The sequence below is a fragment of the Clupea harengus genome, chromosome 12, assembly GCF_900700415.2.
Source record: "Clupea harengus chromosome 12, Ch_v2.0.2, whole genome shotgun sequence".
Classification (NCBI taxonomy): Eukaryota; Metazoa; Chordata; class Actinopteri; order Clupeiformes; family Clupeidae; genus Clupea; species Clupea harengus.
The window spans coordinates 22,062,367-22,088,597 of record NC_045163.1 but is presented as its reverse complement, the minus strand read 5'-3'; the positions used below and the strand labels follow the sequence as shown (position 1 = coordinate 22,088,597).

The window sequence follows — 26,231 nt, the reverse complement described above, 5'->3', positions numbered from 1 at the left end:
GTGGATTCTCTCCCCAACCCAGAAACGTCTCTGGTGCGCACACACACACACACACACACACACACACACACACGCACAAACCATTTTATTTGCCACAATTCTGTGACTTTACACATCATACAATGTTTTTTTTTTAATGGAAGTGCAAATTCAGAGTACTTCCATCAAGGCTAGCCTCTAAAACCTCCTGTTCCTAGTTCTCCACACCCTTGAATGAAAGGCACTTTCCTACACCATAGAGTGGTTGTTTTGGTGTCATTTTGAGTCATTTTGTGCAAGATAAAAGAGGAAGAGGAAGAGGAAGAATACAACAAAGCCTAAGATGGAGAAGAAGTGGACAGAAAAAGAAGAAGAACAACGGCGACAAAAAAGGACATCAGTAGATGAGAAGGGCTCCCATGTGAAGGGCTGACCTGATGCGAGGCGAGGACACAGCAGGGAGAGTTCAGCACGGCCAAGCGAGGGCACAAACCAGACCAGCCTGCCCAGCGAGGACACAAACCTGCCCGCCAGCCAGCCAGCCCAGTGTTCATTCACCACATCAGACTCCGGGCATCAGGTAGGGGGCATCAGACCACATCTCGCTCCCCACCTTCCCCTATTTGCGTGTGCCTCTAATCACCATAATGACCCGAGTGGCAAATGCCATTACGTCTCAATGTGCAAACACGGGGGAGGAGATGTTCGGCCGGGCATGACTACTGTTGCAAGTCACCCGGCAGAGTGGTAAAAAGGGAGTCATGGAGAGAACAGATTGGTTTCATTGACTGGTTTTCTGATTCAAACACGTGTGTCCTTTATTTTGTTAACTGAGGGGTACAAACCACCAATGGAAAGGCTTCCAATGGACTTAGTAGATTCACTTCCATTGGAGAGTTCAGTAAAAGCATTTAGCCATTGAATGTAATCGAGTTCCATTTGACTTATCTAAAATGGATTGACTAAATTCTGCCATGTTGTAAAACTACAGCCAATTAAATTGAGAAGCCTTGACACATAAACACGGCTGTTTTGACAAAATATCATCTCCTCTTACACGGGGTGCCCCCTATTAGCCGGAATCCTCAGGGATGCTGGGGAAGATATAGTCCAGCACAGAGTGTGTGTGTGTGTGTGTGTGTGTGTGTGTGTGTGTGTGTGTGTGTGTGTTTAGTGCACTCCACAGCTCTCTGCAGAGGGACACCAGCGCCCTTGACCCGCAACACTGGTTCTGATTAGGAGGAAATGTGTCTCTTATAGCCGAGGGCCTTAGGGCCGGGTCCAGTTTCAGATTCTGCTTTCCCTTCCTCTGCCCTCTCTGTTGACCGTGTCAGTGATTATTTTGCACTTGGCTCAGATAACCTGACCCCCATAGCCTTGCAGGTGAAATGAAGGTGGAATCGACCCAACCCTCTTATGATCAGATTAAGGGACAAGTGCGGGTCTTGCGGCCTGATGTGATGTCAGTAACATGGAATTCCTTAATAGAATAGAGATTAAGCAGTTTACCGTTTTAAGATAATTTTTGGGGGAATTTGTGGTGCTTGTTACACATTAGATGTCACACTTCCAGAACCACTAAGGTGACAATCAGTCATCAATCACTCATCAATCACTCATTCGATGAAAAATCAGAGAATGAAATGTAACACCCACCGTTAACGGCTAAACCTATTAGTAAGAACATTACCATAACAATGTATGTGGTAAGAATATCAATTGTTTTAGGACATAAAACAACATGACATGGCCGTTGACATCCAACTCAGTACCTCAAGACCCACCAACTTCCATAGAGGGGAAGCACTGGGCAAACACTTTTTTCAAATTTCGCATGAAATTACATCAGCTGTAGTTTAGAAGTCCCCTCCACTTCACACTGCAGCCAGCAGCCAAGCCAAGCATAACTCACCCACGGCCTTTTGAAAGTCCCCCTACCACCCTTTAGTCATATCTTTCTTAGTAAATACCTTTCATTTTAATACCGCCCCTGCTTCCTCAGGGTCAGAGCAGGAGAAGCATGTGGAGCAGCAGACATATGGAAGAAAAACGTGAAGACCATAGAGAAATATGGAAAGGTAAAAGAAAAGCGTGAAGACCATAGAGAAATATGGAAAGGTAAAAGAAAAGCGTGAAGACCATAGAGAAATATGGAAAGGTAAAAGAAAAGCGTGAAGACCATAGAGAAATATGGAAAGGTAGAGCACTGTAAGTGAAAGAAAAGCCTTAGATTAATACAGATTATCTCCTATGTCATCATGTAGAATCATAAAGAAGTTTTGAAAAGTATAATGTAGTTAACAGTAGTTAGAATATGTTATGAAGAGAGGTGCATCCGATATCATACATCACTATTGATATCTTGGTACCTGACACAGTGTCACATAAATGCCATGAAATGACAAGAAAATGAAGAAGTCCACAATTATTTCCTCAGTAGTTTGTGAATCACTACTGCTGTTCATAAAACAATGAATGGGAATTTTTTCTCCTACTGTGATATTTGGCTGGGGAATTCTATCTACAGGTAGCCACAACAGGCTGACACGCTCCAAAGGAGAACTTTACGTGAGAATCAACTGACGAGCATCATTATGAAATTGCAGAACTGGAACAAGGTTTGTCCACAGAAAAACTGAAATTGACAACTGAACCTTGAGAGCGGTGATGGTTTTGATGCTGGAATTATCTAAAAGTGAAAACAAGACCAAACCACGGGGCCAGAACTGAGGACACTAATTTCGGCAATAGGACGGGGGGTAGTGAAAACATAAAACACTTCTGGTCTGATGATAAGGGCCTGATGAATTGTGGGAGCATCTCTGCAGTTGGACAACAAGGACAGCTGCCCGCCGAGGCGCTGACTAAGTAGCTCTAATCTATGATCTAATCCGATTGGTTGTGCTGAAAAGTATTATCGAACGCATCCCTGTGCAGGAAATGATAGGATAAATCAAGGTCGAGTCTGTTTTCCTGTCCGCGTGGCTCTGATTTATTTACTATCACACTCGAGCAGGACCACGTCACTGCGTGTCTGTATTAAGAGACCTTTTCTTAACCCCTCCAGCCACCTGTCATGCAAGACACTACCCCTCCATTTATGCATCAGAAGTGATACGACCATTATGACCACAACTGCAGCATTTAAAGGCACAGTGCCTCGTTATTTCATCTAAAACTGAAAATGTGAAACATTTGATATGATATTTTGCCCATAGGCTGTTCTTAATATGTAGAACCAAGACAGGGCATAGGAGCCAAAATGTTCAACTAATATCATGTTTTCCAAAGAAAACAATCGAAATTAAGTTTGTGGTTAAGTTGTCACTCATACCATTCACTGTTCAGTTATTTAAATTAAGACTTCTTTTCCACTGAATCATGTCACATTAAGTTGTTTAACCAGTATCTTGTTCAACCTGAGAAACCGGTATGATTAAACGACATTCACAAGAAATCCCATAAATTCATCAGTCACGTTGGCCCCAATAGCGAAAGGCTGGCATCTTTGAAAAAAAAAAAAAAAAAGAAGTACACTTGCAGATAAATGATTCTAATACTCCATTTAGCCTGCCACTCCTTGGCAATTCACTCAGACAAAGGCACATTTGGGTGTGTACTCCTCTGACCCTGGGCTACCAAAGAGCCTAATCTAGCAGGTGGGTGACATGCACTCCTCCCCGCCCGCTGATAAACACTGAATAGTGTCGGGAACCAAAGGCTCCTGTCACCCTGAGCGTGTGGGTTCTCTTTTATTAACTCTTAATTGTTTGAGTGTGTGTGGGTGTGTGTGTGTGTGTTCAGTGTGACTGTGGGACTGCTGAGCGTGTGGGTTCTCTTTTATTAACTCTTAATTGTTTGTGTTTGGTGTGCCTCATCCCTGCACAAAAGCACCCGGGGAGAATTTCACGGTAAACACACCAGGCTGTTAATAGGTGTCCACCTTCAGTGACTCGCATGCAACACAAGGTCAACGAATTAAACATTTACAGTGAGAGAGTTAAAGATGCAGTCCACGATTCTGGTGAAAGGTTGCCGATATTTGAGCTGAAAAGGCAATCAAATTACACCCCCTCCCCATCCATGTTCCTGAAGCGTGTTGATTGGCTGGAATTGTTTATGGCTCGGTCCAAGCCACTATGTTTGTTGCCCATCTAGAGCTAGGACTGTGAACGAACGCCAGAGTTCAGCTAGAGTACCGTGAGGAGCAATTTTTTGAATTTGACAAAAAGTGTATCGGATTAGAATCACGGATCTCAAATTTAAGGTGTGACGAACTGCACAAGGCCTCCGCTGTTAAACAAAAAAGTGAAAGTGTCCACGAGTATGTGTGTGATAGCACAGTGATGCAGAAGTTATCTTCACGTTATCTTTACTGTATTCATATATTACATCAGTTTCAGCAGCACCTAGTGCATTTCCTCAAAAGTGCCTATCAGCATGCTCTTCTTATCACTGGTTCCCTTTATCAATTTCCATTATTACTCATGTCATGTTTATTCTCACAGAGACACATTGTGTGTGTGTGTGTGTGTGTGTGTGTGTGTGTGTGTACGTGTACGTGTGTGTGAACATGTATGTGTGTGTGTTGCATTGAGATGCGTCGGCTTTATGTGTGTGTGTGTGTGTGTGCGCATGCTTGTGTGTGTACTTGGGTGTGTGTGTGTACTTGTAAGTGTGTGTGTGTGTGTGTGTGCATGTGTACTTGTACGTGTGTGTGTGTGTGTGTGTGTGTGTGTGTGTGTGTGAGATGATCTTTTAATTAGTTATATCATCCTGAACCAGTTATGGTCCTGGGCCCAAGGTCCTAACCCTGCTTCTATCCCTCCGTCAGTTTATAATTAATTTCCTTAAAGTCAGGCACACAGCACAGGTCACTTTGAAGCCAAGGGACCCATGTATATCAGGCTCAAGTCTTCACCACATGCCGCTTTGAAATGCAAGTCCTCTGTGTCTGTGAGTTCAATTATGCTCCATATTTATTTTTACAGAATTGATTAAATTATGGCTTTAGAAATTACCTCATATTTTAAAAGCGACAGTTTTGCTTTCATGACATGCGCCTCGGTTTTAATGCTAGCTTAGTCCATGTATCAGATTTATCCAAATATTTTCTTGGTTTCCATGGGTAACCCAAACTTGATAGAAAGCACCACTCTAAAATGTGCTCGAGCAACAGCAAGGGGGACGCTCAATGAAAATAGGTTTTCTTATCAAATATCCGGAGTATTTTACTAACATTTATTTTAAAAAAAAACATATAGTCAGTCACCATGAAGGCTATATACGTGTAAATATGATCACATGCTATTATTAAACTGAAATGAGTAAAACTATTAGCCACCAAATATTAAGTGAAAGAGGTGGATACTTAGCATTTTCACTTTAAATATCTATTCTTTCCTTAACAAACGTATGCTGAATAAATCCAAATGTTATATAACAGCAGCTAAATCAGTCATGACATTCTTCAACACCTTGTGGGCAGACTAGTATTCTGTTTTCTTATGTTACACACATACAGTGCCAAGCTATTCACGCCAGCCTCTGATACAGTCGGCAGCACTACGCTAGCGCCTTGTTGGCATGGCACACTGTTGTTCCAGAATGTCCCCCGAACCCCACACACTGCCTGTGACATCACTGCGCGATTATTTGGCAGCTGGGCCAATGCCTCTGTAATGTGTAATGGAATAAGAGGGCCTTGTGCTGGCCACAGCAAGCAAAAACACATCTGAAAGCTGTTATCAGCTCCAATGACATCAGCTTCCCTTGGCCGCGACTCCTCTGAGCTCATTCCCTCAGCCCCGCGCTCTGTGCGCAAGCGAGCAACTGGCCACACAGCACACACACACACACACACGCCCCCCCCCACCCCCATCATTCCCCTCCCTTACGCCCGTGCCTGTGCCTGGCGTACGCTCAGTGGCAGGGGGGGTTACGAGTCCACCCAGAGCGCCCTGGCACATTTCTGCCAAGGCACACCTCTGCTTGTTGGGCTGAGGCGTTGTGGGTGTAGCCCTTAAGAGTGGCCATTTGGCTCGTTGCCGCACATAGTCCTACGGTGTTGTGATGTTTTCAGGCTTACGTTCGACATCAATCTTCAAGAATGCCACGAGGAAGAGGAAGAGGAAAAACAGACAATGAAGATGAATGGGAAAAAATCCTAAAGACTTCCACCATTGGCAATTACTCATTCAATTCAATACATCAGCCAGACGAAGACTCACCAGTGGGTGGAATTGTTTACATGGAAAAAACGGCTAAATAAAAGGGATGGTGTTCCTTCAATCCAGAATCTCAGGCAGTTTTCTTGGCAGTCTCCCATCAAACTGCCTTACGGCAGTCAAATCCCAATGAGCAACTCCATTTAATCACTGCCTTTGCTGCTGCGGCCCAAAACAGGTGACTCGGGGTCTTACGCTCTGCTTTGGCATTGGCTGTTGCTAGGAACACAAATAGGATACAATTCTCTGACCAGAACACAGAAGCCACACTCAAGACAAACTCATTCACCAGTGGCTGTTTACAACACAAATGGTCTACACTGAAATGAAAGGCCACACTCATTTTTCCATCTGACAATCCCACCTAAAAGAGGTAGTCACATAACTGAGATATTTCTTTGGATGGCCTTGCATGGAAAGACAGCAAAATTATGACCTTCAGAAAACCAAAGGTCCTTCGCAACATATATTTTTATACCGTGATGGCCACCCATTGTGGCAAACAAGAACAGACAAACCAGCCAGGCTGGATGAAAGCACCAATTATCAGTCTAGTTCCTCATCCTTCTGGGTAAAAAGGGAGGAGGCAGAGAAGAAAAGACTACAGTATTTGCTACACCTGTCCAATTGAAACACATTCTGCACTATGTTCATCACTGAAGAAGGAAAACTGTGATAACCCCTTTCCCCCTTTTTTTTTTTGTTACTTTGCAAACAAACATTTTGTGTTCCTGTAAAAATAAACTTTTAAAAAATGGTCTTTTATTTTAATTTGAAAAGTGTGTGCCTGGAAGCTTGTGGGGTGTTGCAGCTAATCAGATTAAGTGGGCTTTAAAATCCTTGCCAGCCTTAAATGTGACGCAAACTCGCCCGCGGCCCCGCTGCACGGAACAGGCATGACTGTGTAGGAAATGCCCATTACTGCATATTCTTGTGCGTCTGGATTTGTGGAATGCAAATGAACTGGTGTTTCACCAACAGCGAATGGAGAGGGCTGCTGCCAGGAAGTCGGAGAGGCAACGGCAGAGCCACGAAAAAAAAAAAGAAACGCTTGTATCTCCTCCCGGCTCCAGCTAACGACTCCTTCCTGCCTTACTCCATGTAGATTTATTCTCACTTCTGCTGCGTTTGAGCGCTGTGCTTCTGGGTACCCCGTTTGTGTGTGTGTGTGTGTGTGTGTGTGTGTGTTAAAACAATCAGGATTAATTAGGCTTGTATAAATGAGGGAAAACCTTGACTAAAATTCTTGTTACATGAAGGAAGAGAATAGCTGGGCATTAACACAACTAAATTGTCCAGTCTCATAGGGTCTTCACGAGGCCATACATTATAATGCATACAGTACACAATGCCTTTTTTAAATGTTTGACCTCAATTTTCAAAATCCAATTTTCAGAAATCCATATAAAGACATGTATCTGTTCATACTCAGCTTTATATTTGTTTTATTTTGGTCTCCATCATAAAAATGTTTTATTACATTAAATACATTTCTGCCATCACATGGCTTTTGTTATTTCTTGGTTACCATGCATTCTCTTGATGTGATTTCATCAAAACAAACCCTATTTTTGATATGGCCAACCCTACTCTTTCTGACTAGAATAACTCAAAGTAAAGTTTTTTTTTTCTATCAACAATATGAGAAACCATACACACAACACTGATAACTCTTTGATATCATAAATGTGGAAAATACTACTTTCTTTTCTCTTTAGCCTCTACATCATAAATGTATAAACACAAACATATACCCTCAGCTCTTTCACGAGAGTGACTTCTGCCACTGTCAGTTCTCAAAACTTCCTTCAGATGTAGCAGCAGTGCATGCATCACCCGACACGTTTCAAGAACGACAGCTCAAAACATGCTTTTCTGATGCAAGGCCAAATGCTTTGTAGAGCCAGCCACATGGTAGTTTGTGGATGAACGATTTTTCATATCTCCGCAGAGGTCTATACACACACTCATCAATGACTACACTGGCGGGAAAGCAGCCGCACCTGGGCCAGGTGTGACCCGGATGCGGCCCCGATCCCACTTTGAACTCCACTGCTATCTGATATCTGCTATCAGGTGGAGACGTCTCTCTGTTATGCATGAGCAGCTCAGCACAGTCATACACTGCCCTGGGAGAGAACAGAGAGAGAAAAGGGTGGAATTGAAAGGGTTGACAGATGAGTGTGTGAAAAACTACAGGTACGAGCTCCAGAGTATGTATTTAACTGAAAAAAAAAAGAAAGGAACAATATCATGAATAGGCTAGGCATTTATAGAGAAGTGCACTGGAGTGAATAAGTGTGTCACAGCAAAAGGATAACCATCAGCGTTGCTGTTACAAGTCAGCTGGGGAGAGTTACTCAAAGCCTCTCACAAGTCCATGTCAGATGTTGAGCAAATGAACAGAGCTGTCGCCTGGGCTTGTGCGATTGACGCAAATGATGTAGCAAGTTATCCGGAACAGGAAAAACCCCAGCTTTTCTTTTTTGCTCAATTCCTGTTGTGCAAGATTGCGTGTGAATAAAAACACAGATTCCTCTACTCCCCGGTAAGAGAAGCTAAAGTGGGTACAGTGGAGAAGACCATGAGTAGCTCAGCTAGTTGATCCGTACAGATTCTTTAAAATCAGCCTCTCTCACACAATCACCCTGGAAGTCCCCCCCCCCCCTTCATTTAACAATGACACACACACACACACAGAGATACAGTATATGCATAATCCCCCCTCCCCAGCAAACAAAAATTCCTTCAAGACTAAAGAAAACTAAGCCACAAACCGTCTTATTTGCTTTTAGCTCATCTGACCACGCAAGGAAACTTTTTGGGGAAAAAAACATGTTGACAAACTGCGTGAAATTTTGTTAAGATGTTGCAAGCTTGCATCATTTAATAGGAACACCTCTGAAAAAACACCTCAGTCTGCACTGACCCAAAGTGCTACCCCAACATGAGTAATTATCAGACACTTTGACAAAGCTGGGTGACTTTGTGAGACCTAGGTACTTCCTAGTGTAGGTGGCTATTACAGTAATTATATGTCAGCAGAGAAATGCAAATGAACATGTGATTAATCCCTCCCTTCATGTAGTGTAATTTGTAAATGCAGGGATTGTGAGCAGTAGGAGATTTACAGAGGAGATTTAAATAAATCTTTTTCAAAGTGTCAAAAGCAAGTGACTTTGTTCTGGTGTTATCACTCATAATTATAACATTTCTTTCCTAATTAAGCCAAGCTTGGTGGCTAAGCCTAAATTTTATAAATACTTTCAAACACAAGTAAATAAACCATAAAGTAGAAAAGACTATTTGCTATACACACAGTGCTGCAGTGGAAGAGGAGGGTGGGTGAAAACAACATGGGGAGCAAATGTTTTTTTCCCATAATGACCATGTTACCAACCAAAGCGAAATAATGTGTAAAGTTTACCATTGCTCATCAAATTGAATTACCGGACTTGTGTAACTGCGGGCGGCTAGTGGTTGATTTGTAACATACATGTTCACATACACAGAGCTTTTTTTTAATGTCATACTGCCCCTCTGTGGATAAAAGTTGTAATGCAGGACGTGTTTATGCTTTTGCTCTGATGTGCGGGGAGATGGTGTTACTGCTGTTTACAGAGAAGACATTACAACAACTACTATCTCTATTCCTGCTGCTCATTCCTTTGAACACTTTGCCTTCAAACTCTCCGGTCCCACTCCTCTGGTCAATGCCATAACCTACTGCCCCCCCTCTCTCTGATTTATCTGATTTCTTGACCCAGCTATGTGCCATCTCACCTTCTGTTCTCCTCCTAGGTGACTTTAAAATCCATATTGACGACACTGACTGTAGACTTGCTATAGAACTCCTGGAACTGTTAATAATAATAATAATAATAACAATAATAATAATAATAATAACAATAATAATAATAATAATCCTTTAATTTTCCACAACATATGAACTTGCCCACTCAACTTGCGTGGTCACATTCTAGACTGCCCTCCTGCTCTACAAAACATAAACTCTCCAGCTTCAACCTCAATATCTCTGACCACCTGTCAATCAGTATAGACATCGATATCCCAATCCCCATCCTAAAAGAAAAACGCAAAATATCCTTCAGAAATCTCAAATCTCCCTCTCCCTCAGCTCTCTTGCCACTGAAATGTTTGCCTCCCCTCCCCCACCGCTTAGTAATCCCTCTGATATTGTCAAACTATTATAATGACACGCTCTCCACCTGTCTTGATCAGCTGGCTCCCATTACATCCAAAATAGTCTCATTCACACACCTGAACTCCACCAAATGAAATCCCATAAGAAAACGGGTCCAACAGTACATCTTCAAGCCTACTACCCTCAACAGTACCCACCACAGCCTGGTCCACCTACTACTCAGACCGTACACATTCTGGCTCCACCCACCCAACGGCTCTCTTCTCCACAATACACAAACTCCTCAAACCCAGTGACAACACCTCCAGAGCCTCCACAGTTAACAAGTGCAACTCTTTCCTTTCATTTTTTTTTCAAACTAAAATTGACGCCATCTGACCACCACTCCTGCACTCTCCATCTCCCCACCTGCCGCCCCCCCCCCCCCCCCCCCCCCCCCCCATTTACCACTGTCTCAGTTCTGCCCTGTGTCCCCAGCTGAACTGTCTGAGTCTGGGGTAGGAATGAGAAGCTCCACCTGTGTTCTGGATTCCATTCCATTCAAGGATTGTTTCCCAGCTAGCTCCTCACTCAGCACAAAAACAATGAACTCCTCCATCACCTCTGGCTCAGTACCCCAAACACTCAAACTGGTTGCCGTCACCCCCATTCTCAAAAAACCCAGACTCGATCCTGACATCGTGAGTAATTACCGGCCCATCTCCAATCTCCCTTTCAGTCAAAAATACTGGAGCGTGTCGTCGCCACCCAACTCAAAGGCCACCTTACCTCCAATGCCATGTTTTAACCATTTCAATCTGGTTTCCACTCACAGTATAGCGCAGAATCAGCCCTCCTCAACGTCACCCATGACCTCCTCCTCTCCTGAAACTCTGGTGAGTTCAGCAGTCTCATCCTCCTCGACTTCACTGCAGCTTTTGACACCATCAATCACACCAGCCTTCTCTCCTTCCTTGAATCCTCCCTCAACATCACTGGCTCTGCCCTCTCCGCGCTAAGGTCACGTCTCACAAACCGACAACAGTTCCTCAACATCAACATCTGCACTCAGGGTTCGGTGCTTTGTCCTCACCTAGTCATCCTCTACATGCTCCCCCTTGATAACATCATATGTGGTCATGGTCTCCACTTTCACTGCTATGCTGACGACGTCCTGCTCTACATCTCCACCAAATCAAACACCACTGCAACTCACTGCACTCTGACCAACTGTATTCCTGCAATTACATCATGGATGCAAGCTTACTTATTCAAACTAAACTGTGATAAATAAGACATGGGCCCAGTTTTCGGATAGTCTTTTTTGCTTAAGAAGGTTCCTCCTGAGTGAAATGACCCAGATGTAGCTAAGTGGCAGCCAAGAGCTAGTCGAATTCTCTGAAGGAAAGGTGATTCAGTGATTCCTTTCCCATCACCTTCAGCATCCTTTACGAAAGGAAAGGGGATTACATCGCCCCACAATTCCTTGCAGCAGCAGCAGCAGCAACAACAACAACCGATCAACGTGACGCACATCCATAACACCCGCCTTCGCATAATTACTAACAGTCCGATTCTCTTAGCACCACGGTTGTCTTTTCTTAAGTCCTCATGACGTTTTCAAAGAAAATTGGTTATGAAAAGACAATAGGACGGACTATCCGACAGCTGCTATGATCACAGCCGTCCCAAATCCCTCACACACAAAAAACCATAACTTCTGCCTCACCATCATAACTCTAGTCTCCCTCCCCACGCACCTGCAACCTCTGAGTCATATACGCCAAACTCCTGTCCATACCCCTCGGAACCAAGCACCGGGGTGACCCCCTCCCTCTGGAACTCTTTCACATCCGAGACTGCACCGACCTGTCCATGTTCAAACCACTTCTCAAAACCCACCTCTTCAGAACTGTTAACAATTAATGTGGTGTGTTATGTGTTCTAATTGTATTGTTTCTTTTGATTATTTTGAATGCATTTAAAGAGTATTTGAGTACCCCGAAATGAGCTATATAAATATAATGTATTATTATTTTCGGCAGACTAGCCCATTAATATCGGTTACATCAGTGTCGTGCAGTAGATTCAGTGTATTTCGCGTGAGTCATTTTCTCCAGTGGGCCTGGCTACAAAACTAGGCTATATGAGCAGTTCACTTGATTTACATCTGATTTCTTGAAACTGCATCAGTTAGTCTTGGCAATATTGTCATTTTTGTTAGTGTCATATTGATAAAAATCCCTTTTACTCAGCAGAGATGAACTTTTCAGCGAAGAGATTACTCTTGTAGGCCTGCAGTTCTACACGTTTTATGAGACAGCTGTTCTGTGCTGGTGAAATCTCAAACTGTGTCTCCTGTCTGACGGTTCCTGTTCAAACACGTTAACCTCACAACAGGTAGGCCTATTATAAAATATATATAACATAATATATCAAATAAATATATTTAACCAACACCGACCTGTAGCAAGCCCAGCTCTCTATTCGATTCCACGTGTTTTCTCTGTCAGTCAATGTGGCAACTTTAAATTCTTGAATGGTAAAACAAATTATTTAAACACCCACTATACTGTTGCTAACTACGGGGCTGCGGGAACATCCTGCTCATTCATCAGTCTGGTGCAAAAAAGATGAAAGTAGCTGATAAAAATATTACGACGGGGCAACTTTCTCCTGTTGAGGATAACTTATTTTTATTTACATCCGACAGCATGTCACGTTATGTGGAAATCCTTCACTCACACACACCAATCTCGGCTCATATAGATGGTCATGTGACTTCAATCGAAGCCATTTCAGCCATTTTGGATACTGGATGGCACCTCTTCAGTGGAGGACAAGTAAATAAACGTCAGATTGAAAAACGATATCGTTATCCAAGGTTGTCATCATCTGTGGCACCGCGATCGAAACAATGGTTCAATCTTGTTCAGCGTACGGATGTAAAAATAGATACCACAAAGACAAAAATATCTCTTTCCACAAGTAAGTCCAACTCCATGGTCACTTGCTGATGGCTGGCTAATATCTCGCACTCTGCTAACACAGTTGCTGTGATCTTTCCACCACGTCCTCGCAATATTGCAAAACCATGTGGTCAGCTTAACTTCTGAGTCTGTGCCCCGCATGTGACACCCAGTTGTTGTGACAAAATGTCTTGCTGTTTTCGCTGCCCCCGAAATGTTTTGATTTTGGTTTAGTGATCATGCACAACCGAAATGTATCTTTCGTCTAGGTTTTAGGCTATGGTAGGTAAAGCATATTGACATTTACGTCGAGACTCTTCGGAAATCTGTCGTTGGTTATGTTCATGAGTTTGACTATGACTAGTAACGTTAGTTATAACTAGTCACGCACGGTGATTCCCTTCCAAAAAGAATCACGGAAATAACAAATTTGATGGCCGGTAAACATCAACTTCAAAATGTCAGTTAAACTATAATAACTCTCAGATCATATCTGGATGGGTCATATAACAAAGTAATTTTTTCTGTCAGACTTTCAGTTCTGTATTTTCTTTCTAAAACCTTAGATTCCCACTTGCAAGGCCAGATGTTTGTGGAAAATGGGTAGCAGCGATGAGGAGGCACAATTTCAAACCTACCAAATACAGCAACATCTGCTCCCAGCACTTCGCCAAAGACTGCTTCAAACGCGAGTGCAACAACCGTGTGTTGAAAGAGAATGCCGTACCTTCCCTCTTCAGCTTCAGTAAACTACAGGTTAAGGTAATGTCCACGAGTGGATCACTGGGACTCATTATTTACACTGAAACTCAACACCCTACACCCAACCCAATTAGTTGGTGCTACCTCCAATGTCCTGAACTTGTAGAGTCTGCCTCTGGAATGCATCTGGCCCTGATCTGACCCAAATCCACTAGGTCAGGGCCAAATCTGTTCCGAGGCCAGGTGAGGTCAGGATTGGACCAACAATGGAAGGGATATGGACAGCGGGACCCAAAGAGCAATTCTGAGACAGACCTGCTCCCTGTTGGAAGGACCTCCAACTAGCTGCTGCTGCTCACAGTCTGTCTTCCTTCCTCAGGGGGAGTCCTTGCAGCAGATGTACCCTGCACAGGTGGACTTTTCCCTGTCCCTTCCCCTGCCCGAGGCAGAGGAGGTGCAGCCTCTCACCACTCAGCCCCCTCCCTGCGACCCTGGAGCCACGGCCGGACCCCCAGGACTGACCACAGCGTTGGTGGAGAGCAGCCAGGAGGAGGACGAGGCAGCCGAGGGACTGGAGGGCCTGCAGCAGAGCGCGTCGGTCTCCTGCGACCACAACTACACGGTGGAGGACTCGCTGCAGCAGAAGCGGCGCATCGAGCAGCTAGAGGAGCAGGTGGAGCGCCTGCGCAAGAAGCTGAAGACGGTGCAGCAGCGGTGCAGGCGGCAGGAGCGGCAGCTGCAAAGGCTCAAGGCCGTCGGCGACCTCCAGAAGCAGGTCAAGGACCTGGCCCTGGGGGGCGAGAGCTACGTCATCCTGCCAAAGGAACTCTACGACGTGCTGAAGGGAATCGAGTCTGCCGATGTCCTATGAGGAGAAGAGAAACCACCTGACAAAAAAAAACATGTACACGCACATACACACACACACACGCGTCTGTCTTGCACACACTCTGAAAGAGAAAGACTGCAGTGTTGTTTGCACAACTATCGTGTTGAGAGAGCAAGACAACAGTTAGGTTGTCAGGGTGTTGTTTTTCAATTTTTTTGTGGTTTAGTTTTATCCGTTCTCTTTGGTCGCTCCAAAATACTCAACTAGAAGACCCTGGAGTGAAATGAAAGTAAGAGGCCAAACTGCAACAGCGTCTGTTGAAGATGCCAACAGTTCAAGTTGTTTCAGGTTCAGTTGCTCCCCCATAAAGAGTCCAGGGTAATTTAGCTCAATCAAGATTTCCCCTTCTCCACTTTACATCCGCATAATGCAAAACATTGGATTGAGAATTGAGATGTTTTGATCCACACCACCCCTTATGTGGACCTACATGTATATTACAGTATGCATGTCCCACTAGTGCAGCTCAGTTAAGGAAAAGACTCCCTTTACAAGAGACATCTTTAGCTGAACCTGGCTCATTAGGGGGGTCAATTGCCATTGTTTGACATAGGAGTTAACATTTCCGGATCAACAAAGGAGCAAAAGCTAGGGACATCACACCATGGCAGAGATGTGAGATTTGCTGCAACAGACATTAACTACATGTTAACGACATGTCGACTTTCAAAGTTACGGGATGGGTTGTCTTCATTTGTTGTCGAAATGACGGTGAGCTGGTTTGACCAGTTCGCAGGACTCTGGTACAACATGATTCCCTATCTGTGGTTCTGTGTCATGCTTCTCCAGCTGTTATTTCACTGGCACTTTGGTGTAAGCTGAACTAGCGGCTAGTGAAAATCTAAACTGACCTCTACTTGAAAAAGAAACACTTTAAGTTGAATATTATTTAAGGAAATGTCTACTGCCGTCAGCCTTCCTGTTCACTTATGTATGTCATGTCATCGTTTTTTTGCTGTCTAAAAACCTTCACCTTGTGGTATACAAGTAAATCGGCAAGACATTTGATGATGGCAATATGTCATGCTGCTGTTAACCAAGCTGGTTATTGCGGACAGTAAGAAATCTAGTTGTTTTACTTGTGTACGAGGAGAAAAGGTATCATTTTTCCTTTTGGGCTGGAACTTCTTTAAGAGGAAGGTGACTTGACGTTGCCTGACGTACCACTGCTCGTTTTCTTCTCTAGTAGGCTAATACCTTGCTGACCCTTTTGGGAAACTTGAAGGCTGTCCTCTGACCGTCAAACATCCTTAGCTGTCATGAGGTGTCAAACCTTTTCATGACGGCTAATGATGCTCTCGCTGACACATTGTATGGTTCCAGTGATGGAAGCAGTAATGCTGCCCGATCAGTGGCACTAAACAAAGATTTACCAAAAAGCCATTTGACCTGGTTGTCGTGTGGCATATGTCATATGGTTGTTAAAAAGTAATAACGTATTTCACATGACACTTTATGAAGAGAAATCATGTTATGAATATGATACTGGTATTTTTGATGATACTGTCACTGTAAGAGTGCCAGAATAGTTACACAACGAAATGAAATGGACAATTGGATATGTATTGCATTTGTTTCTTATTTCGATAAGTCACTAATATGTGAAGAAGTCTGTGATATATATTATTATTATAATTATTATTATTATACATGCTATTATGCACATTCATCAGGTTATGGAAATGTGAGTGGTTTAGTACACAACGTAATGTTTATAACTGGAAAACTTGATTTGAGAGGGAGCTATTGGAGTGTGACTCCTTTTGTAAACTGCTTTGTTTTCTGTGACATCTGTTTTTACATTATTATTTATTTTTCCCTCATGATTTCTCCCCTTCACCTCAGCTGACAAATGAAAGCCATATTTACAACAAAAAAAAAGCACTTGAACATGGACCTTTTGGCAAAAAAGGATTTTTTTTTCTTCGTGAGAACATAGTTGCCTTACTCTCTGCCCGTGCAATCATTGAAGCATATGGACTGTTCTCTCCTCCCTTTTCTCCTCTTTAAATCATTACACTCTACAATCTGCTCTACCCTTCAGCTGAATGTGAGACAGCAGACACTCTCCAGGTGTTAGGTAGTATATGAATGGTTTTTGTAACCACTACTTTTCCTCAAAGCCATCCATTTTGTGGAGAGTCACCGTGAAAATCAAACAGATTTGTCTTGACAGACTATTAGTAAATTACTTGAGACTTGGACACTCATCCAATTCAGGAGACATATCAGAGGTTGTTGTGAAGGTTGCCGCTGAATAAAAAGAGAAAGGTATACATACTGTAAATCATGGGCTTCAACCTCATTCTAATCTGAGGGCAAAGGGAAAGAAGCCTTGTTACTACAAATGTCATCTTCTCATGTTTCTAGGCTTTGATACTTCCATATGTCATTTACAGTAATAGTGTCCTTACTACCTTAATTTGAGTGTTGTATGCTTGAATGCAGAATGAGTGATGTTCACAATAAACACATGCATATTATCTCCGCCTACTCCACAGGATGCTAGACTTTTTGCCACAACTTTTCTTTGCTGTTGTGACAACCAGGCAACACCGCAAGATGGCGCCATGGTCAGTCATATTGAGTTTGATCAGCCGTCAATACCTGATGCATAATCTAATTCATAAACAGTTTGTAACTTCATTGTATAGGGTGTAGTTAGCGGCTTGCTGTCCTTCTACACTTTTTTTTATGTTTTTTTTTTAGTTTTTCATTCCTTTGGTCGAGAAACATCAGGCTTTTTATCGTCTACTCTCTAAATCCTACTCACATCTGATTGGAGCCATACTCTGAGCGTCGGAAGTGTTCCCATTGGCTGCTGTGATGTGATTTGCTCGGTCCCCCGGACAGTCGCAGATAGATGGTAAGCGGGAGTCGAGACTGTTACAGTTCTGTATGGGACAAGAACTCGTGGACAACGTTGTGTACAAAGGTAAGGGTTTTTTAATCTTATAAATCGGTTTCACTTGCCATTTCTATGAATTATGTTTACGAATAAAAAGAGCGCGCATACTGCCTTTCAAAACATTTTTTTTTTAAATAGGGCATTGTTGAGCAGTTGTAGTTTACCGAACAACTTTCTCTTTCCACGTGAATGCTACTTTCTGATGTCGGCATCCTCTGATCCTGATATGACTATTAAGAGCAGAAACATTTTATACATTTAGTTTATATAGTTAAGGCTAAATATTATGAGCATAGTGAGGTAGGTTACTGTTTGATTACTGTTTTAACGACTACGCAATCGCATTCCTGATCTGTCCTGTACATATAACTCGGTAGAACTACCTCACCGCGTACAGTCGGTGAAATATTGTCATGCACGCTACCGTAACTTCGGCCAAATGAACCCTCTCTGCGTTGGCAAAGGCATAGTCAACATTTCTGCCTGTTCCTCTCCGTCTCTGGGTCCCTGCCCATAGTTCGTCTCCATACAGTGGATGCTTTTGCTCTACTCTTGGATTATGCTGTTTTCCGAGCCTTGACCTCAGCGTGGAACATAACGTTGGTGCGTAACTTGACCGGGTGTTTCGAGCAAATGGATTCAGGTTGCCATAGTATTTAGTTGTAGCTCATAACAGAGGTTGTTCTGTTGTTAGTTTGCGCACGAGACCGTTACGTGGGGAATGTGATCACACTGCTGAGTTAACCTCTGACCTTTGGCCCCTTCCACCTCCATTTGGAGTGGAGAGCAACAGAACTGTCCTGTGCACCAGTGACAATTACAGCAACTCAAGTAGTCAGTGGAACTCATGGGAAATTGTTTTCCTTGAGAAAGTAAGGCATCAGAAAAATAGCAGCTTCGAATGAGTATATGCCGAACATGGCCCTATCAGTGCCAGTCGAGGCGGCGCAACCTTTTTTGAGGCCCTCGTCTCTACTTGAGAATCACTTGTATTGGTGAATCAAATGTTGCATGTACTTCTGGGCCCGAACTGTCTTGGGTCTCCGTCAATGAAATTCAGTCTGTGTAACATCCAACTCCTGAAAACTACGAGCAGCAGTTTCCTCTGTGAACATTTCCTATGCTGTTAGCCTACTGGTTCTTCTCCCCTTTGAGAGGGGTCCCTTTCCCATGACCAGGCACAAGAGCTATGGGAGCTGATGCGAAATAGAGCCACTGTTCTGTCCTGCTCTGCTCTGCTCTGAGTCGTGGCCTAAGCTGCTTCCTCTCCGTGTCTCAGCTCTCTGTCACATTTAATTGAACTTGAAGGCCCCATTATGCAACCGGCTGAATGTGCCCACAGGCCATTGTTACACAGCGTTGTGTCAGGCAACCAAGGCATGTTTCTTTTATTTTTTTTTTCATCCACTGTATCCTAGTGTTGAGTCCAGCTTGGACACATGCTGTTTCACTGTTGAAGCCTTGTCGGTCAAAAGCAGAAGATGTATTCTACCCCCCCCCCATGCGGAGTGCTCGCTTGAGGGGAGGTGTTGTGATATTATGCATGCAGTCTGGTTTGGTTTGGTTTGATCATTATCACAGTCCAACTCAAAGACTGGGATGGAAATGGGCAACAAAGAAAAGGGATTTGGTTACAACAACAAAAGTTAAATCCAACAATATAACAAAAGATCAATATAAACTCCCTCCCAAAAAAAACCCCACCACAGCTGTCATCAACCCTGCCAGCAAGAGCGAGACTGAGAGCAAGAGGTTTAAAGGACAGAGCGCACTGGGCCCAGGTGTAAATCATACGCATCGTGGATTATCAAAGCAAACAGCAACAACAACAGCACCACGCTGAATGTTTAGTAGTGACAGATGATGTTTTGATCAGCTCTGAAAATGAACAAACTATACACTTTTACCAGTCATTTATGTGTGCCAAATGAAGCGCTCTTTCTCTTTCTCTTTCTCTTTCTCTGTCTCTTTCTCTCTCTCTCTCTCTCTCTCTCTCTCGCTCTCTCTCTCTCTCAGCCACTCCCTTTCATTCTCTTATCCATTGATTGTGTGAAAGACTCTGTTTGGTTGGCTTGTAATGAGCATCGCTGGCCTGAATCGCGATGTGAATGTGAGAAGTGGACATGAGCTTCCACCTCCACTCTCTCACTCAGCTGCCTCGGCCATTTCCATATGAAGCCAGAGTATTTGTGTGGGCTGAATGGCTGGAACAAAGCTCTCTCGCTTCCCTCCAACGGCCACTCTTTTCTTTGGGACAGCGAGCCTCTGTACCTCCTCGAGGGCCAGTCCTGCTTGAGTTGATTAGCTGATTTCATAACTTTCCGTGCATCTCAAACATAACTCCCGTTAACGCCCAGCATTCAACCTCCCTCACTGAACCATCTTTAAACAGACCTTCTCTCAACAATGGGCTGGCCTTGTAATTGAGGGGCAGTTAGGGCGTTGAACGCCCCACGTGTAGTGTAGAGACGTCAGAAACGCATTGGTTATTTTTAGGGGGTTTCACTCTATACAAAGAGCTTTTCAACACAACCTACACGTTTCTCAATGCCCTTTCAGTTTCTGCCTGTTCTCAGGAAGAGATGTCTGATTTAGCATGGAGCAACATTGATGAAAGAAGTGGGGGTAGCATGCTTCTTTGTTTCATTTTTTGCAGTGATTTGTGCTTTTAAGCGATGTTATTGCTGATCAATGATGGGTCCATTCTGGATGTCACTCCTAATCAATGATGCCTCAGTTTTGTACATCAGGTCTGATGAATAGAGCAGGCTCCATTCAGCAATGTAGTAGAAACATGACCGACCGCTTTTCTAAAGGGATGGACTCAGGCTATAGGAATGTGCAGCAGCAGGTCTTGGCTTATTTGCAAATCAAGAAGTTAAATATTGACAGGTTTGTTCCAAGGATTAACCGTTTGAAGCAAAAGCAGCAAGCAAAACGCCCAAGCCTGACTGAAGACTGACTGTCATGTCCTTGCCACAGAGGAAGAACAGAAACACTTTCACTCCATTAACAACCTAGTGAAAGTAACCTCCATTTTCTGAGGGGTAATATCAGACACTGTATTTACAGTGGACAAGTCCACGTGGTGTTTCTAGCTGTGTACATAACGTAACGTAACATTGCTGCTCTGGCTAATTTCTCACTGAGCTTGCTGAAAGCTTTCTGAACTGCAGAAACACACACACACACACAAACAGCCTCGTGTGAGGCTGAGCGCCTGACTTCACCCAAATAGCCAGCCCCCTTTCCCCCCAACCCCTACCCCACTGGCACAGACACACACACACACACACACACCCTCAGCTGTAAACATGCTTTAGAGATGCATTTCGCATATCCCAATAAACCAGAGTGCTGTAATCCCCTAACAGGAGGGGCAGGCTGGCGCTTTTGTTTTGCAGAGCTGCAGGCTGTGGAGAGAGCGTGGCACGAGTTTTGACTCAGGGCTTTTTTTTGTAATGAGTGAGCAACTGTGTGTGTGTGTGTGTGTGTGTGTGTGTGTGTGTGTGTGTGTGCCCATCTCCACATCAACAACAGTATGACAATGCAAGTTTTTTTTCCCCATCATCTTCAACCACCTTCAATAACCTCTCCCCCCACCTACTCTGGATGCCAGTTCCCAGGGGCCAAACTGTCTGACTGAGGGATGGATGGGGCCTGGCAGTGTCGTCTGGATAAGCAGGACGTGACCACTGCACTTTCACAGAGCGAGGGTCCCTCTCTGACCTTACTCTGTACTGTCCGCCTCACGTAGAGTGAGATCCCAGCCGAATGTGCCGTGTCATCTTCCCCTCAGGCAACACAGACTGCCTTGAGTGTCAGTGTTCTGTAGCCCCGCCGGAGCTTTTGTTTTCCACAGGGGTCAGAAGGTTCGGGTTGCCCCCCGGTCTAACACGATGAGGCTCTTGTTCGGCAGGTCCTTAAACTGGCGTGACCCGTCTCAGGTGTCTGCCCACTGTGCCCTGTTCCCGATCCCACAGGAGCTGAGATTCAGTGGTGAACTGATTCAGACAGGATGATGTTGAAAGGGGGAATCACAGGGGACAAGACCGAATGACCCATAACTGAACTGATTCAAACGGGGTGACTCAAGAGTGGATGGATTAAAACACAGAGAATCAGTTGGCAACAAATCCAGTGATTTGGTCTGGCCGTGGGACTGCATTCCCACTCACTACTAAGAGAAAGGGAGAGACTCCGCCCCCACTGATTAGTGTGGCTTGTGCTGGTGCACTCTGCACTAGATTGCGAAGGACAGTTCGGGTGATCTGAACTTGATGGTGTATAAATTGGTTGTACTAGTAAGAATGGTGTGCGTATACCCGCCTGGATTAGATTGCCCACCAATCTACCTGAAATGTAACAGGCCTGTCTCCTCCAGCTTCTAACGGTGCTGTAATTTGCATGGTATCAGGGGCCCATCCAAGCACATCCATGAGTTTGTGACACAGAGCATCCACATACAGCCTCAGGCGTGTGTGTGTGTGTGTGTGTGTGTGTGTGTGTGTGTGTGTGTGTGTGTGTGTGTGTGTGTGTGTGTGTGTGTGTGTGTGTGTGTGTGTGTGTGTGTGTGTGTCACTGCACTGACCTCAGAACACTGCCCTGTGGTAATGAGATATTTTAGGATACATTCTTCCTCCCTCGTTTCCTTCCTCTCTCCCTCTTTTTTGCCCTTCTCTCTCTCCCTCTCTCTCTCTCTCTCTCTCTCTCTGTTTTTCGTCACTGTCCCTTTAGATGTAATGACATCATGATGTCTTGTATCAGCTTTATTGCCCAATGAAAGTAATTACTTCCTGAGTAGACATTTGCCAACATGTACGAGCGCTGAGTGCGTTTGTTGTGATGCCTGGCGTCTGGAAGGCGTTTATCACGATTAGTCCCGCAGCATTGTTTTCCGGCGTCGCCGGAGGCCTCATCAGCACAGGAAAGAGACTCTGCCATCGTTTTGTCTCCTTCGTTCGTACATAAACCACCTGCTCGGGCCGTAACTGAGCTCTCGGAGGCGTGCGTGCGTGTGGACGGCCCCAGGCCGGAGCTGTGCTAAAGTGTTCCTGTTATCCGGCCTGCGTTGGAAAGCTGTTGTGATCCCCAGTGGCGTTAAGGCCCAGGCAGCGAGTCCGTCTCGCTCCAACAGCCGGTCATGAGTCTTGCCGCTGACGCATTCACAGGCGTTGTGACCCCACTCTTTGGTTCATGCGGTCTAATGACTCGGACTGTGCCTTGGCCAAGGCATACAGAATTAATGCAAATGCTTGTACTAGGCATGGTGTGGGCATGATTGTGTCATCAGGTTCCTGACATAGGCTGACATTGCATAATATGAAAATATTACACAAATGTAGTACCACGTGAGTAAAGATTGGTCATGAATCATGATGGAAAAAGTACATTGTGTATTAGTTTAAGAGAGTGACTAACTTTGAATTGCTAGATGCTTTGATTTTAATTGGCAGGACAAGAGCAGCTAAAGAAATCCCTTATCCTCATAATGGGTTATTTTTTATCGAGTCAACAAAGCCTCTCATCTTCATGACCCATTTAGCAGAAATAAACCTGGGATTGGTCCAGAGTATTCTTGTCCCAGGTGTGGACTGGTGCTCCAAAAAGTTCACGACTAGTTTTGACTTTGTCACGTTCAGGTTGTTCACGGGAGTGTTTATAGCCCCTTGTTGAGGGTGTGTCTGAGTGTGTGTGTGTGTGCTTTACTTTTGGTTAACGTCTAGTATATACGGGGCTGTTCAAAGCACATTCCATAGGAACACGTCACTGGTAGTGGAGATGGTGGGGTTATATGTGTGTGTGTGTGTGTGTGTGTGCGTGTGCGTGTGCGTGTGCGTGTGTGCGTGTGCGTGTGTGTGCTCACTTTGTTCCCACCTCGGCAGCCGGCTGGTGTCGCAGCACAAAGGCCTGCCCCAGACCACCCGAGCTGGTGACTGCCCTAGGCCCCCAGCTCAGGAATTTTTATAGCGTTTCTTCCCAGCCATTAGAATTCATGCGCTGACCTTTCTTATAGTGAGCCGAGCAGTGGGCAGACGTCTCTTGCAGTAGAGGCCTCTTGAAATGAACTGCCTGGAAGTTTATAAAGGCCAAAACAAGCAGGGTGGGGCATCCCAGGTCTGCGTCTATCAGGTCACCATGACTACGAATCACCCAGCCAATGGTCCATACCCTTTAATCTTAATGTTCCACCTTTTAATATAACCCAGGAGAAATACTTAGCCAAATGGTCATGGAAAGGGGTTAATGTCTAATGATCAGGACATTTCCTCAGTCTAATGAGCCTTTAGATCCTGGCCCACCTATCCTGTAGTAGTCCTGAATGGTGTACCGTAGCAGTGTGAGGTTGCTGGAATATGGCATCCAGCAGATTGCAGAATAATTAGCATTGACATTAATCAGTGATTATTGGCTCCCTGATTAGGGCAGGGCTCCCGTGGCTGTGGGAGTACTGCAGTCTGTGTGAACTCGTCTGAACTGCGCCGACCCGTCCTTAATTAAACTGATTACTCTGGTCGACTGGCCTCAGCTGAGATGAGAAAACACAATGATTACTCAACAAATATTATTATTTTGAAAATGAGACTGCGGGCTTATTGGATGTTGCACAATAATGCTGAATATTTCTCTTTATTTACGTTCTACTGAGTCTGCTTGTGTTGCCAGTTACTGAGGGTTTGTGTGTTTGTGTGCAAACATGTCTACCATTAACTCAGTCCATTTTAATGTTTACCCTCTCTCGTAATGAAACTACCCATGCTGAATGTGGTTGTCTTGGTCAAGAGCTGCCGAGGGCATTTTGTTCTGTTTATTATACTGTACTAATAACAGGAGGGGGGCCATGCCTGTTCTTTATCAGTACACAGGGAGTGGATTAAAGCAAACATGGTTTTCCTGTTAAATCACAGGACAAAACATCCATTGATGTCGGGCCTTTGACCGATCTGAGTCAGGGCCAAAGCTTCAATGGATCGGTTGATTATTAACTCTGTCCTAGACACAGGAAGCCCTTTGGCACAATTCTTAGACTGAAACAGTGCTATGGCCACACGTGTGGTCATCACAGGGTCAGTAAGCCGAAGGCCAATCACATGCACCTCCCTGTCCTGCACAGAACCGTAGCCAATCAAGTCCATTGTTGCCATCTTGTGCTCAACAGGCATCAATCACACATAGGTTTTTGGCCAATCCCAAATCATCAAAAGAACAACTTTACTGGCAATGCAAATAACACGGGTTTTGGGTGTGTAAACATAAACATTATACATAATGGATGGCCCGGTCCTCGTCCTCCATTCTTCAACATGTACACTGTACCCATGGGACACGTCTGTAATGCATGTGGAAATATCATGGTTCACTGATGCGAAAGTGCTTCTCAGCGGAGGTTATTAATGTTTCATGGAGCCACTGCACTGCTGCTGCTCCCAGCAGCGTGGGAGAAATATAAAAAGGGAGCGCGTTTCCTTGTTTTGAGCCGAAATCCTTATTCCGTGTAACAGGTCAGAGGACGAGTCACTGAATACCTGTCGTTATAGCAGAGAGTTGCAGGCATCTAGACGGACAAACCACTAGTCTGTGTGTCTGTGAGCATTGATAGAATGCAAATGGTGTACTAAAGGGTGTAGGTCTAGACTATGCGTTATTTCAGCCCGTAAAGCAGGTCACACCTCAGCTATTGTCGAGGGTCCTTCCTTAACAGGTGCTTCAATCAGAAGTTCTTATCAGTTGCAGGACATGACCGACGTGTTAGTCCACATTGCTGTCTTTTCTAGCCATTGTCCTTACACACAAAAGCTCTTATTCATTCACTCTACCTGATTGACCCGTCCTGTCGTCTGTATCAGTGAAGCGTCTGTCAGTGACGCAATCATCCCTGATTTCAATGTTATGAGGACAAACCTGCATTCTGCAGTGGAGGTGGTGATGTCAGCAGGAGCCCTGTCACAACAGACCAGCCATGCTGTGTCAAATCTGTCATTGGAGTGCTAGGTAACGCCCTCACGTTCAAGTTTCACCTCAAACTGCCAAGCTGCTCATTAGTGTAAAAGTGTTCTCTGATGATAGCGGGAGTCCAAAGACCAAATTCTAGACTAATCACGGTGATTGTGAGGAGTGCTTGGGGGAAATTTCTTGTCACTCAAGGATGATACAGTTTGGGAGCTAGCCAATCTCTTGAGTGAGTGGACTGCTCTGATTTCAGGTAAGCCACCAAAGAAAAGTTTATAAAGTAGAGTTAGGATTCATTCATATGTTCAAGGAAAGTGCAGATCAAGTACTAAGCCTATGCAAGGCCTATATACCTCCTAAGTGACGGCATTGCAGACTGTATGAGCAAGTTTATTTTAATGGTCAGAGTCATGAGCTGTGAAGCCCTGTGAATGTATGGTATGCTTGAAGAAATGTGGCTGAA

At 44.4% G+C, this 26,231-nt stretch overlaps 2 protein-coding genes and 1 long non-coding RNA gene across 3 annotated transcripts in view; 2 read left to right on the top strand and 1 right to left on the bottom strand.

Moving 5' to 3' along the window:
• Positions 1 to 12,969, bottom strand: part of LOC116222950 — a 25,042-nt gene extending 12,073 nt beyond the window's left edge. Inside the window, exon 1 of the long non-coding RNA XR_004164844.2 lies at positions 12,815 to 12,969. This is a non-coding gene — a long non-coding RNA (uncharacterized LOC116222950). The remainder of the gene's footprint in view (positions 1 to 12,814) is intronic.
• Positions 12,970 to 13,205: 236 nt separating this feature from the next.
• On the top strand, positions 13,206 to 17,393 carry thap1 (THAP domain containing, apoptosis associated protein 1). The gene is made up of 3 exons (XM_012830040.3): positions 13,206 to 13,338; positions 13,886 to 14,081; positions 14,401 to 17,393. Exons 1-3 carry the CDS (start codon positions 13,268 to 13,270, stop codon positions 14,890 to 14,892), a joined length of 759 nt encoding a protein of 252 aa, XP_012685494.2. The 5' UTR covers positions 13,206 to 13,267; the 3' UTR covers positions 14,893 to 17,393.
• A 123-nt stretch (positions 17,394 to 17,516) lies between these two features.
• LOC105902499 (MOB kinase activator 3B) overlaps positions 17,517 to 26,231 on the top strand; it is a 33,219-nt gene continuing 24,504 nt past the window's right edge. Inside the window, exon 1 of the mRNA XM_012830086.3 lies at positions 17,517 to 17,845. The gene's annotated coding sequence lies outside the window, so the exon portion shown is untranslated. The remainder of the gene's footprint in view (positions 17,846 to 26,231) is intronic.

Coding starts and splice junctions, on each gene's coding strand:
- thap1 (XM_012830040.3), top strand. CDS start 13,268: ATGGTTCAATCTTGTTCAGCGTACGGATGTAAAAATAGATACCACAAA. Junction 13,339..13,885: donor AAAAATATCTCTTTCCACAA/GTAAGTCCAACT, acceptor CTAAAACCTTAG/ATTCCCACTTGCAAGGCCAG. Junction 14,082..14,400: donor TCAGTAAACTACAGGTTAAG/GTAATGTCCACG, acceptor TTCCTTCCTCAG/GGGGAGTCCTTGCAGCAGAT.